Source organism: Macrobrachium rosenbergii, chromosome 46 (genome assembly GCF_040412425.1).
Source record: "Macrobrachium rosenbergii isolate ZJJX-2024 chromosome 46, ASM4041242v1, whole genome shotgun sequence".
Lineage (NCBI taxonomy): Eukaryota > Metazoa > Arthropoda > Malacostraca > Decapoda > Palaemonidae > Macrobrachium > Macrobrachium rosenbergii.
The window spans coordinates 53,314,695-53,327,194 of NC_089786.1; the positions used below are offsets into that span (position 1 = coordinate 53,314,695).

A 12,500-nucleotide genomic window follows, 5' to 3' on the forward strand; every position below is an offset into this window, starting at 1 on the left:
GAAGGATATGGGATATGCCAGTGGGAATTGTACCCATAATCACAGGAACACTGGGCACGATCCCAAGGTTCCTGAAAAGGAAACTAGATGCCGAAGTAGCCCCAGGACTCATGCAGAAGAGTGTGCTACTAGAAACAGCTGGCATAGTGAGAAAAGTGATGGACTCCTAAGGAGGCAGGATGCAACCCGGAATCCTACAGTATAAAAACCACCCAGTCGAATAGGATGACTGTGATAGACCAAAATATAATAATAATAATAATAATAATAATAATAATAATAATAATAATAATAATAATAAGGATTTGATGACTGGCAGTAACCCCAAAGTACTTGACGTGACGCCTTAAATTTCTTGAAAACAAATTAGCTAATTGTGTCTCATACCTCGGAGACGCTTTAGGGCCAGGGTGATCTGACGCGATAAATCAATCCGCCACTGCGATCTAATAATCCCATCAAACAATCAAGCGAAAATGACGGAAAACGACTACGTTGATGACCCAGCTAAACCCATCCATCGATCTCAGAAAATCACGACAAAAACAAAAATGAAATCACGCCACGGCTCCAGCAAGTCGATTCCGCCGCGCATCGGAAAATCGTAGAACATCAATTTCAGATGAGCTGACCTGGGTTTAGAACCCAGGGGGTGAGGGGGGGGAGGCTGTGGGACGTGGGGGAAGTGACCCGGGTCAGCTTTGAGGGGGGGGGAAAGTAGCCCCCAAAAAACATGACTAGGCAACGCTGTTTTTGGGGGGAGGGTAGATCCGATAATATCTGTCGCAACCCGGCACGCGACTTTCGTAAGCGAACTCGAGTATCGTCCGTTCTGCTTTTGTTTTGGCTCGAACGCCATGGAGATAAGTACTGTCGAGAGCCTGTTCTTTTTGGATAACCCCCCTCCGTGCGTTTACGACAGGTCTGTGGTTCCTTTAGAATTCTCTGTAGTTCCTACTTCCTTCTTTTTCCAAAATCTTGGTCAGTGGAGTAAAACAGAAATTGTGGATATTCACTTTTAGCTTTGTGTGTTTACTAAAGGTATGTGTTTGCGTGCGCCAGTTTGTGCCTTTTTTTTGGAAGGTATGTTCCTTTTAAAGCTCAGTTTTTTTGCTGTTTGTTTGTCTAATGTGTTTGTTTACGAAGGGTATGTTTGTGTGTGTTCGTCTGCGATCTCTAAACTGATGTGCCGTCGTGAAATGGTTCTGTGCTGTTTCGTTTCTTTGTGTCAAAAGCATTTTTATTGTTCAATTTTTTTTTCTATTTTTCCCCTCCGCTAGTGACTCTTTGCTAAGGTTATAATATTCACTTCTGTTTGTTTGTTCATCTGATTGCCCAAAATACTTCATATGAGACGTCAGCATTTGAAGGACCTCTTGCCCTCCAAAAAATTTTTTTTGAGTTATAAGCCATCAAAGTTTTGGAAATTCAACCTGCTCTAATTTCTTTATTTTTCAAATTACAAAGTTGAATTTTGTATGAGATGAAGTATTTTCGATCAGGATTAGAATAGTATGCATAAAAAATTATAATTCAACCCCACCTCCTTTTTTGGGGGAAAAAATGGTAATTATTTTAAAGTTGGTCAGGCGAAAAACGCCATTTTCAAAAGTTGGGGCAAGAAGCCCTTTGAATGCTGAACGCCTGATATATATGGTTAATGATGATTCGTGTGATGATTGTTACTGTATATTCAGAATGTTTTTGTTGTGTTTTTATTTGTTTTTTATTACTTTATTTCTCGATTTAATTATTAATTTGATGTCGCAGGAAATACTCTAAGAACAGGCTAATTTGGGAGAATATGATATATATATATATATATATATATATATATATATATATATATATATATATATATATATATATACGACGACGTTTGCAGGAAGTATTTAAAATTATTAATTTAATCCTGATGTATTTTTTTTGCATGATTGTATAAATACAATAGAATATCTTATCTGCAGTTGATGAAGAAAACTTATAGATTTTTTTAAATTCTCTCTCTCTCTCTCTCTCTCTCTCTCTCTCTCTCTCTCTCTCTCTCTCTCTCTCTCTCTCTCTCTCTCTCTCAGTGGATAACGATTTCATCAATGATTCATCACGACAGAAATTCCTCGGTCCAACTTCTGGGAAAAGAATATTAATATGTTGTTAAGTTCGTAACATTGATTCCACATTGCTACGTCTTATGAATAAGGAAGTAGTTTGAATATTTTCAAAAATATTTTGTGGCTGTTTTTTTTTTTTTTTCTTATGGGGAGAAAATTTATGTATTTTTCGTCATTATACATAATTTATATTTTTTTCTGGTCATTATACAAAAAAGTTATTTTAAAAAATTTTTTCCTATGAGTCCTAAACGAATTGTTTTTTGTCATACAAAAAATTATTTTAAAAAAATTTTTCCTATGAGGCCAAAACAGATGTTTTTCTTGTCATTATACAAAAAATTATTGTAAATTTTTTTTCCTGTGAGGCCAAAACAGATTTTTTTTTTGTCATTATACAAAAAATTATTTTTACAAATTTTTTCCTATGAGACCAAAACGAATTTTTTTCTTGTCATCATACAAAAAAAATTTTATTTTTTATATTTTTAATAACCGAACGAATTTTTTTTCTTATAAATTTTTTTTTATTTTGTCATGAGAATTGAATTAATATTTTTTTCTAATTATAGAATAAAAATTTATATATTGTGATTTTTTCTTTTGAGAACAAAAGGAAATTTTTTTTTTCGCATTGTACAAACAAAATTCATATTTTGTTATTTTTCTCTTATGATAATGAAATTAATTTTTTATCATACAAAAAAAAATCATATTTTGAGTTTTTTTTATGAAAAGAACATTAATATTTTATGCTTGACATTATACAAAAAAACTATATATTGTGATTTATTATGAAATCGAAACTAGTATTTTTTCTTGTCATTTTACAAAACAGTCATATTTTGTGATTATTTTTTATGAGTAAGAGATTAATAATTTTTTCATTATAAAAAAAATGTATTTTGTGATTTTTTATGAGAACGAAATTAACAATTTTCTTGTCATTATATAAAAAATCTATATTTTGTGATTATTTTATTCTTATGAGAAGAAACGAATATTTTTTTATTTTCATTATATGAAAAAAAATATTGACTGTGACATAACTGAATATTTTATATCACCATCAATAACATAGAAATAAATAATAAAACAAATTTTTTTTTATTAATTCAAACATTTTTCAAATTCATCTCAAAGAATTTGTTATAAAAAATTTTTTTCATTTTTCATTCTTTTCTCTGAAATATAAAAAATTACTAAAGATTTTTTTTCATTTATTGAAATATAAAAAAATGAAATATAAAAATAAATTACGAAAGAAAATTTTTTTTTATTTTCTCTGAAATATAAAAAAATGAAGAAAGAAGAATTTTTAAAATTTTCTCTGAAATATAAAAAAAATTAAGAAAGGAGAATTTTTTTTCCTTCTTTTCTCTGAAGTATAAAAAAAATGACGAAACAATTTGCAATGAAATCGTAATTTTTTTTTCTTGCGTAATTCTTCCTTTTGTTATCCTGGAGGAGGGGGAGGGGAGGGGAGGAGGATATTATCCAGGGGGCAGGGGAGGGGGAAGCAGGGAGAAAGAACCCTGGGGTAACCAGAACTTGAGATGAAAGATATACTGGAGTTTACCCCAGTTTAAAATTAGCCTCTTCTCGGGGCCTCACGAGTTCATTTGATGAAAAAGACTGACGAGAGAGAGAGAGAGAGAGAGAGAGAGAGAGAGAGAGAGAGAGAGAGAGAGAGAGAGAGAGAGAGAGCTTCTTTAATAGCAACTTGTAATTTGAAATAAATCTTTTATATTCGTTCCCAACAAACGTCACAATTTTTAAGGTTACTGACACGGAGAGAGAGAGAGAGAGAGAGAGAGAGAGAGAGAGAGAGAGAGAGAGAGAGAGAGAGATCTTCTTTAATAGCAACTTGTAATTTGAAATAAATGTTCATATTCGTTCCTAACAAACGTCACAATTTTTAAGGTTACTGACATAGAGAGAGAGAGAGAGATAGAGATAGAGAGAGATCTTCTTTAATAGCAACTTGCAATTTGAAATAAATTTTTATATTCGTTCTCAGCAAACGGCACAATTTTTAAGGTTACTGACATGGAGAGAGAGAGAGAGAGAGAGAGAGAGAGAGAGAGAGAGAGAGAGAGAGAGAGAGAGAGAGAGAGAGAGAGAGAGAGAGAGAGATCTTCTTTAATAGCAATTTATGATTTGAAAAAATAGTTCCCGTATATTCGTTCTTAACAAAGGCCACAATTTTTAAGGTCATTGACATGGAGAGAGAGAGAGAGAGAGAGAGAGAGAGAGAGAGAGATTGTTATAGGAAATTACCAAGTGAAATGAACTCTTTATATTCACTCCTAAAAAGTCACAATTATAAAGGTTAGAGAGAGAGAGAGAGAGAGAGAGAGAGAGAGAGAGAGAGAGAGAGAGAGAGAGAGAGAGAGAGAGAGAGATTTTAATAATGGCAAATTATCATACGAAATAAACATTTTATACTCACTCTTATTAAAAAATTCACAATTTTAAAGGTGAGAGAGAGAGAGAGAGAGAGAGAGAGAGAGAGAGAGAGAGAGAGAGAGAGAGAGAGAGAGATGACACACACGTCCTATAATGTCTCGTCTTTAGTAAGAAACGGCTGGTTATGCAAAAGCCATTATCTAAAAGGTTTGAAGCATCAACTCTCGAGATCCTAATCCCCCGAAACGTCATTTGCGGGAAATGAAACGATTAGCGCGGCCCAGATCGTGACTGGGGTCCCATATATTATGGTTTATGCGTATATATGTGTGTGTGTGTGTATGCGCGCGCGCGTGTGTACGCATGCAAATGCAGAGGGAAGGGATATGGGAATATATTTAGTAAGGTTGAGTCTCTCGTGTATATATATATATATATATATATATATATATATATATATATATATATATATATATATATATATATATATATTATATAAACTGTCAGTATGTATGTATATATATAAATGATGCATATATGTATATATATACATACATACACATATTTCGCCCTAGATACATTTATCACTACAAGCCTAAACCCCAGTCGGAGGAAACAAATAGAGACACATCACCTCCCATGGCAGGAATCGAGCCTACACGCTAGAACTTCAACAATGTGTACTGACATACATAAACTTGTGTGTGTGTGTATGTGTGAGTGAGTGTGAGGTCACCAACACGAAATCCCCAACAGTGGCATGACATTTTCCACGATTATTCGTGGACACGATATTGGTGTGCCAGATGAGAGAAACATTACGAAATCTTAATTTGCGACTGACGTGTGGCCCCCTTCGATCCGAGAATGCCACAGAGAGAGAGAGAGAGAGAGAGAGAGAGAGAGAGAGAGAGAGAGAGAGAGAGAGAGAGAGAGAGAGAGAGAGAGAGAGATATTTTCCAATAGCAGCTTATTACTAGAAGTTACCCTTTTACACTCAGTCTTAACAAACGTCACAATTTTAAAGGTTACACACAGAGAGAGAGAGAGAGAATGGTACATTCTGATATACTTTAGATGGTATGGATTCTTGTATTTCGATTGTGCTTGCATGCACGCGCGTGCGAATGCACTAATTAGGTTTTTTTTATAGGTATGCAGGTATTACAAGCACAGGGTTTGCTTGTGTGCTCTTCATAGGTATATATATGTATGTATATATATATATATATATATATATATATATATATATATATATACATACTTATATAAATATACCATGCCACTATACACATACATACACACACGCACACATACATATATGCACACATAACACCTCAAAATATCTTGGCTGTTGACGGTCGATAATAGTAATGCGCTTGAAAGTTTATTGACAAGTTCAATGCTATTTTTAACCCATCACGAATAATAGTAACTTGTAAATCAGCTAATTTTATATCAGGTGATCACGTGTGCTGTTTTTGATTTCATGAATAATTAATATTTTTTGATAGTATAACCGAATATCATTTATACTTTTTCTGGTAGAGAATTTGGTTAATCGATTCTTGAAGAGGTTACGAGATTAACAGATGGGTCTGCTCCGTTATTTTCTTCTCAATAGTTATATTATTTTCCATCAGGTTATTTCCTTGTTCAGTTGAATACTATATATATATTTATATATTATATATATATATATATATATATATATATATATATATATATATATATATATATATATATATATATATATATATATATTATAGAATAAAACCAGTTGCCTGATTAACTTCAAAGTAAGGCACCACCCTTATCTTGTCAAAGGGAAAGTCAGAAAATTAAATACAGTTGGAAAGAAGATAGTGGAGCATACCTACCTGTTGTGTCTTGTGACTCTTTGAGACCCCTTTGAACTTGAAGTTACAAGGGTTGTAGATTCAAAATTTTCTGAGTAGGTAACAGGGTTATAGATACAGTTGTAAATACTTTACATAATGTATCTACAACCATGACTTCAATTACAGTTGTAGCTTACAGCTGTATCTACAGTGACAGCTCTGTACTTTACAAAGTACAGTAACAAACAAAAGTCTTGACCCTGTAGCCACAGTTACAGTCAAGTCCATTAGCGACAAGCCTCCTCCTTCCTGTTCTGCTCGCAGTTATCCAGCCAGATGTCGATGTCGAACTTGTTCTTCTTTCGCCTGCACAACCTGCGTCGAGAGGAAGGCCGCCGGCAGAAGAAGGCCAAGCGTCCCGGTCTGCATGGATGCACAGACCTACTCACTCTCGCCCCGTCCAGACTCTACGAGAAGGCGCCCATCACGCCCACGGACTCCCTCGACGAACTCGCCTCACACATACCCAGGTGCTTGATGTGGGCTAGGGCAGGGTGGGCACGGGTGTTTTAGGGAAGGGGTTGCCATGTTGGTGGGGTAAGCAGTTGTTAAATCTTGTTAGAATTAGACTTAGTCGTAGAGAATCTCTCCGTATAGGAGGTCACGTTAATGCAAAGCATCACAACATGCATGGAAGTTAGGTTAGGTTAGGTTAGAATGTTTTGGGTACTTTGGGGAAGGGGTTGCCCTGTTGGTTGGGCAAATGGTGTTAAATTGGATTAGAATTAGACTCAGTTGTAGAGAATCTCTCCGTATAGGAGGTTATGTTAATGCAAAGCATCACAACATTCATGGAAGTTAGGTTAGGTTAGGTTAGAATGTTTTGGGTACTTTGGGGATGGGGTTGCCCTGTTGGTGGGGCAAGTGGTTGTTAAATGAGGTTAGAACAACATTGGTTGGAGGAGAACCTTTCACACAGGAGGCTATGTTAAAGTACAGCATCACATCATGCACTAAAGTTAGGTTAGGTTAGAATTTTATACTTAAAAAAGCCTCGCTTTACGCTGAAGTTAAATTAGTTCAGGTTTTTATATAAATAACCTCCTCGTACAATAACCTGAGGTTCTTTTAAGGGTTTTAGGTCAATATTTTCCAAGAAAGGACACCATATACAGTAAAGTAAGGAGGGGTTAAAAATGATTGAAGCAAAGATCTTTACTAACAGTAATGTTAGGTTAGGTTAGCATTTTGAATTAAAAACCTCCCTGTACTGTACTGCAAGTTTAAGGTAGGCTAGCATTATGACATACAAGAAGGTTAGGTTAAGGTTAACATTTTAATATAAAGTAGCTCACCAAGCAAGGTTAAGTTAGGTTAAGATGGCAAAAAGAACCCAATGTACAATAAAGTTGGGTTAGGTTGAGGTTTTGATGCAAGAATCATAATTCTATAAAAAGTTTAAGTGAGATTACATTTTCACTTAAACCTAACCATAATGTAGGGTTAGGTTCTGTTATTTTGGGGAAGATTTATATGCAAGAAACCACACTGTCCAGTAAAGCTAGGTTAGGTTAAAAATTTAACATATAAGTATCTCGCCATATATGAAAGTCAGCTTAGATTATTTTAATCCCTTATTTTGTCTGTTCAAAACCTTACTATACAGTAAGATTAGATTAAGTTAGGTTAAGATTTCGCCGTTAAGAACCTCACTGTTCATCAAGGTTAAGATTTTGGCGTGAAGAATCATACTATACCATAAGGTCAAGTTACGGTCAGGCCAGGTTATGTTGGGTTAAGCTTTAAACCTAACAGCCTAGTCTTGTATCGTTTATATTATGCATAGATTATTTTAAAGCTTTATGAATAAAAGTAGATTTGACGTAATACATGAAGGTCAGTTTAAGTAAGGTAAGGTTAGGTTAGGTTAAACTTTTAACCCAACCTAACCTTTAACCATCACCTCGTACCATTTATATTATGCACAGATCATTTAGAAACTTCAGGAACATAAGTAGAGTTGGCGTAGAGCTTCAAGTAGAAGTATATGCATTCAGTAGATGTGTTTAATGTACGTCCTTTGTAGTATAATGATTTTGTCTTTATATATATATATATATATATATATATATATATATATATATATATATATATATATATATAAAAATCTGCCTAGATTCACAAAGAGAACAGAGAAAGCTTTTTCGTGGAGAGAGAGAGAGAGAGGGAGGGAGAGAGAGAGAGAGAGAGAGAGAGAGAGAGAGAGAGAGAGAGAGAGAGAGAGAGAGAGGGTGTATCCATAGTGACGCTTGAATGCTATTTATAACCACGGTCGTGAAATGGATAGATTGGCAGATAGAGATGATCTTGGAACTATGTGAAAGCTATCTGGTGCATCTTGCCCGGAGACAGAACAAGAGACGATTGAATACACCGACTGTTATCAGCGTCCTGCGAAAGAGAGAGAGAGAGAGATTTTAGCCTGTTTAAACGCTAGGTAGCATAATAGAGGTTTGTGTATGTGTGTTTGTGAGAGAGAGAGAGAGAGAGAGAGAGAGAGAGAGAGAGAGAGAGAGAGAAAGAGCTTTTGAGAGATTGAAAGAGAGAGAGAGAGATTTTAGCCTGTTTAATCGCTACCTAGCAATAGAGGCTTGTGAGAGAGAGAGAGAGAGAGAGAGAGATTGAGATTGAGATTTTAGCCTGTTTAATCGCTACTTTGTGTTAGAGTATTATGTGAGTGAGAGAGAGAGAGAGAGAAATTTTAGCCTGTTTAATCGCTGCCTAGTATTGAGAGAGAGAGAGAGAGAGAGAGAGAGAGAGAGAGAGAGAGGCTTGCCATTTAAACACACACCGTACAGTTCCCGAGCGGAAACAGAAAGGTTATTTGATCAATATTTCAGCAAGACCCCAAATATCGATTTTGTTATTTATTACAAAGATCCTCCTCCTCCTCCTCCTCCTCCTCCTCCTCCTCCTCCTCCTCCTCCTCCTCCTCCTCCTCCTCCTCCTCCTCCTCCTCCTCCTCCTCCTCATTATTATTATTATTATTTTTATTATTATTATTTTTATTATTATTATTATTATTATTATTATTATTATTATTATTATTATTATTATTATTATTATTATTATTTCCTTCTTTATCGTATATTCCCTGTCTCCTTTCCTTCTTTTTCCTTTTCCTCACTTTCTCCATCTTTCTCCCGCTTTCCTCGAATTCTTCGAGTCTCCTTTATTCCTTTCTCTTTCCACCTGTCATTATATTTCATTTATTCCTGATGTCTTTGTTCCTTTTCAAACATTTATCAGTTCCTTTTTATTCTAATTTTCTGATCCTTTTCAAACAGTCGAAAATCTCTCTCTCTCTCTCTCTCTCTCTCTCTCTCTCTCTCTCTCTCTCTCTCTCTCTCTCTCTCTCTCTCTCTCCACCGAACACCCAGCATCTCCTCAGAGGCCCCATAGATGCCCCCCCAACCCCAAACTCCTAATCCTCCCAACCCCAAACCCATCAAAACCCTAAACTCGCAGATTCCCGTCACTAAAAACCCCTAAACCCCAAACCCAAACCTCAGACACTTCCAACCTCAAACCCCTGACACTCACAAACTCCAAACCATCCAAACCCCCCAAAACCCAAACCTCTCTCAACCCTTGACACCCCCAGACACTCCCAAACCCCAGACTACCCCAACCCCAAAATTCTCAAACCCTAGAAACTCCCAACCCTCAAACCCAAACCCCAAACACCGGAAACCCCAAACCTCATTCACTCCCAACCCTCGAACCCCAAACCTCCCAAACTCCAGACACTCCCAACCCCAAACCCCCAAACCCCAAACCTCACCTACTTTCCCAAGAGAGTACGAGGGCCCATCGTTAAAGGAACTAGCATTGACAGTCCTTGAAGCATCGATTGATCAGACATCTTAATGTGAAAGCAGGAATTAAGGTCCTTTATTTTTTTTGGGTGGGGGGAGTGGGCTATTCAGGGCGATGACATCGATTGCTTATGCAGTTGCTTGGAGGAAAGTGTGAGAGAGAGAGAGAGAGAGAGAGAGAGAGAGAGATTACCGGTATACATTAATTCAACAACATGAATCTGTAATTATTACAGACCAACAATGAATATTCAAACAACTTTCATTTATTTAATTAGCATATTTTCATATTTTCAATTTCTTTTCTATTTTAATTGGTTTTTATAATAGGTCATCAATGACTTTTTCAGCCTGTTTCGTGTTTTTTCCAAACTAGCGTCGCAAAAACGAAGGTCAGTAACACGTAAAGTAAAAGCTTTCGTTTATTCTATATCCAAAATATTTGTTATTTGTGTTAAACCATTTCATTGATTTAATCGCAAATTATTTTGTCAAAAATTGGAATCCAAATTAAGCCCTTACGTCCTTATTCCATAAAGGCTCTTTTCCCGTGTGCCTCTTCCCCGTTTCGTAAGCCTTTCTTTCATTCAGTTTTTAAGCTGTTACCTCATTCACATTGAAGAAGTCTTAATCTCTTTATATTAAAAACTGTCTTGAAGTCTTAAGGGGGCTTAAAGAGGTTGTATTCACTTATAACCAGCCAAGTCATTGACGTAAGTCTAACTTCTTATGTAAGAAAGTCTTACTTATTACTTAAGAAAGATTTGCTTGACCCAATTATAAGAAACTCTGAAATTGGTTCATATGGAAATAAATAAACAGATAAATTAAGTCACAAACAAGAAACAAACAAACGAATGTACAAACGCCACTGTAACTAATGCTAAGTAAAGTCAGCTTTAGAGATGCGTTATTTGCATTGTTTACGTTTGTTTAAGCTCTGTTTGAATTTCTTTTAGAATCTGCGTAAAAGCAGTGCTAGTAATGGGTTCCCTTGAGGCCTGTGCTGGCTTATATAGGCTTCAGAAGAGGGGCGGGGACACAGATTATTAGCATATACCATTATCCCCAATATGTCAAAAGTTCGAACTTAAATTGAAGGTACTTTTCAATTAAAATCATTTTTAAGCTTTAGTTAAGCTGAAAACATTAGCCGATATTTAAACTTTATGGACCTTTGTACGTGTAAAATTATCAAACTTTATATTGATGTACTAAAATGTATTTTGTTCAGGACACGTTGTTTTGATTCTTCAGAATAAGGAAACTTGATTTTGAGATCTGCTATTCCAGGAAATTTTTATTTTCCTCTTTCCGAGTTAGTAGAAGACCTTGAATGTTGGCGTGGGCAGAGCTACCTTGGTTTAATGATGTTTCAACCGTGTTGTGATCACTGACGTATTGAGAACTTGCTGAGTACGTGTTGACAACATTTTGAGGCAGCAGTAATTTGTTGAAAACTTGTTGAGGACATGTTGACAACATTTTGAGGCTGTAATTTGTTGAAAACTTGTTGAGGACGTGTTTGCAACATTTTGACCCAGCGATTTGTTGAAAACTTGTTGAGGGCATGTTGACAACATTTTAAGTCAGTAATTTGTTGAAAACTTGTTGAGGACATGTTGACAAGATTTTGAGTCAGCAAATTATTAAAAACTTGTTGAGAGCAGGTTAACAGCATTTCGAGTCCGTAATTTGTTGAAAACTTGTTGAGGACATGTTGACAACATTTTGAGTCAGTAAGTTGTTGAAAACTTGTCGAGGACGTGTTCAGAACAGCTGCCAGATTTAGCATCTGAGATCTCATTTCTGGATTCAGTTATTTGTTGCTGACTTGTTGAGGACATATTGACAACGTTGCACGGACGTAGTATGTAAGACTTCATCTTTGTATTTAACTTGTTGGGAACATGTCCAGAACAATGCGTGGCCGTAAATTTCCAGACTTCATCAATAATTATGTAGGATTATTTTCTATCTTAGTAAAATTAAGTTTGTTAAATTTTTTGTCTGAAATAAGTCTATGACACTTAAGAGAACAGAGGTTTTGTTTATGTGTTTGTGTAGCCTTGTACCACTTTACTGTTTGTTATTACTCACCAGTTTGTTTGAATATCCAAAGTTTGTGGGGGTTAGTGAAGAGTCTTCCCATTGTTTCCCAGAGTTCCGTGAAAATATATTTCATATATTCCCACGGTGTTTGTGAAGCGTTTTTGTCAGGGGAACGCGACACCGAGAGATCGTGGAAGCTCTCCATACTG

At 35.7% G+C, this 12,500-nt stretch overlaps 1 protein-coding gene across 18 annotated transcripts in view; it reads left to right on the forward strand.

Annotated features, from left to right (window-relative positions):
* Window positions 1-12,500, forward strand: part of SLO2 (slowpoke 2) — a 559,700-nt gene that overhangs the window by 297,771 nt on the left and 249,429 nt on the right. For 3 of the 18 annotated variants that reach the window (XM_067089846.1, XM_067089850.1, XM_067089849.1), the window contains exon 3: window positions 6,686-6,891. The exons of the other annotated variants lie outside the window; for them this stretch is intronic. In XM_067089846.1, the coding sequence (XP_066945947.1) occupies window positions 6,698-6,891 (194 nt within the window). In that variant the 5' untranslated portion in view covers window positions 6,686-6,697. The remainder of the gene's footprint in view (window positions 1-6,685; window positions 6,892-12,500) is intronic. 18 annotated transcript variants of the gene reach the window in all.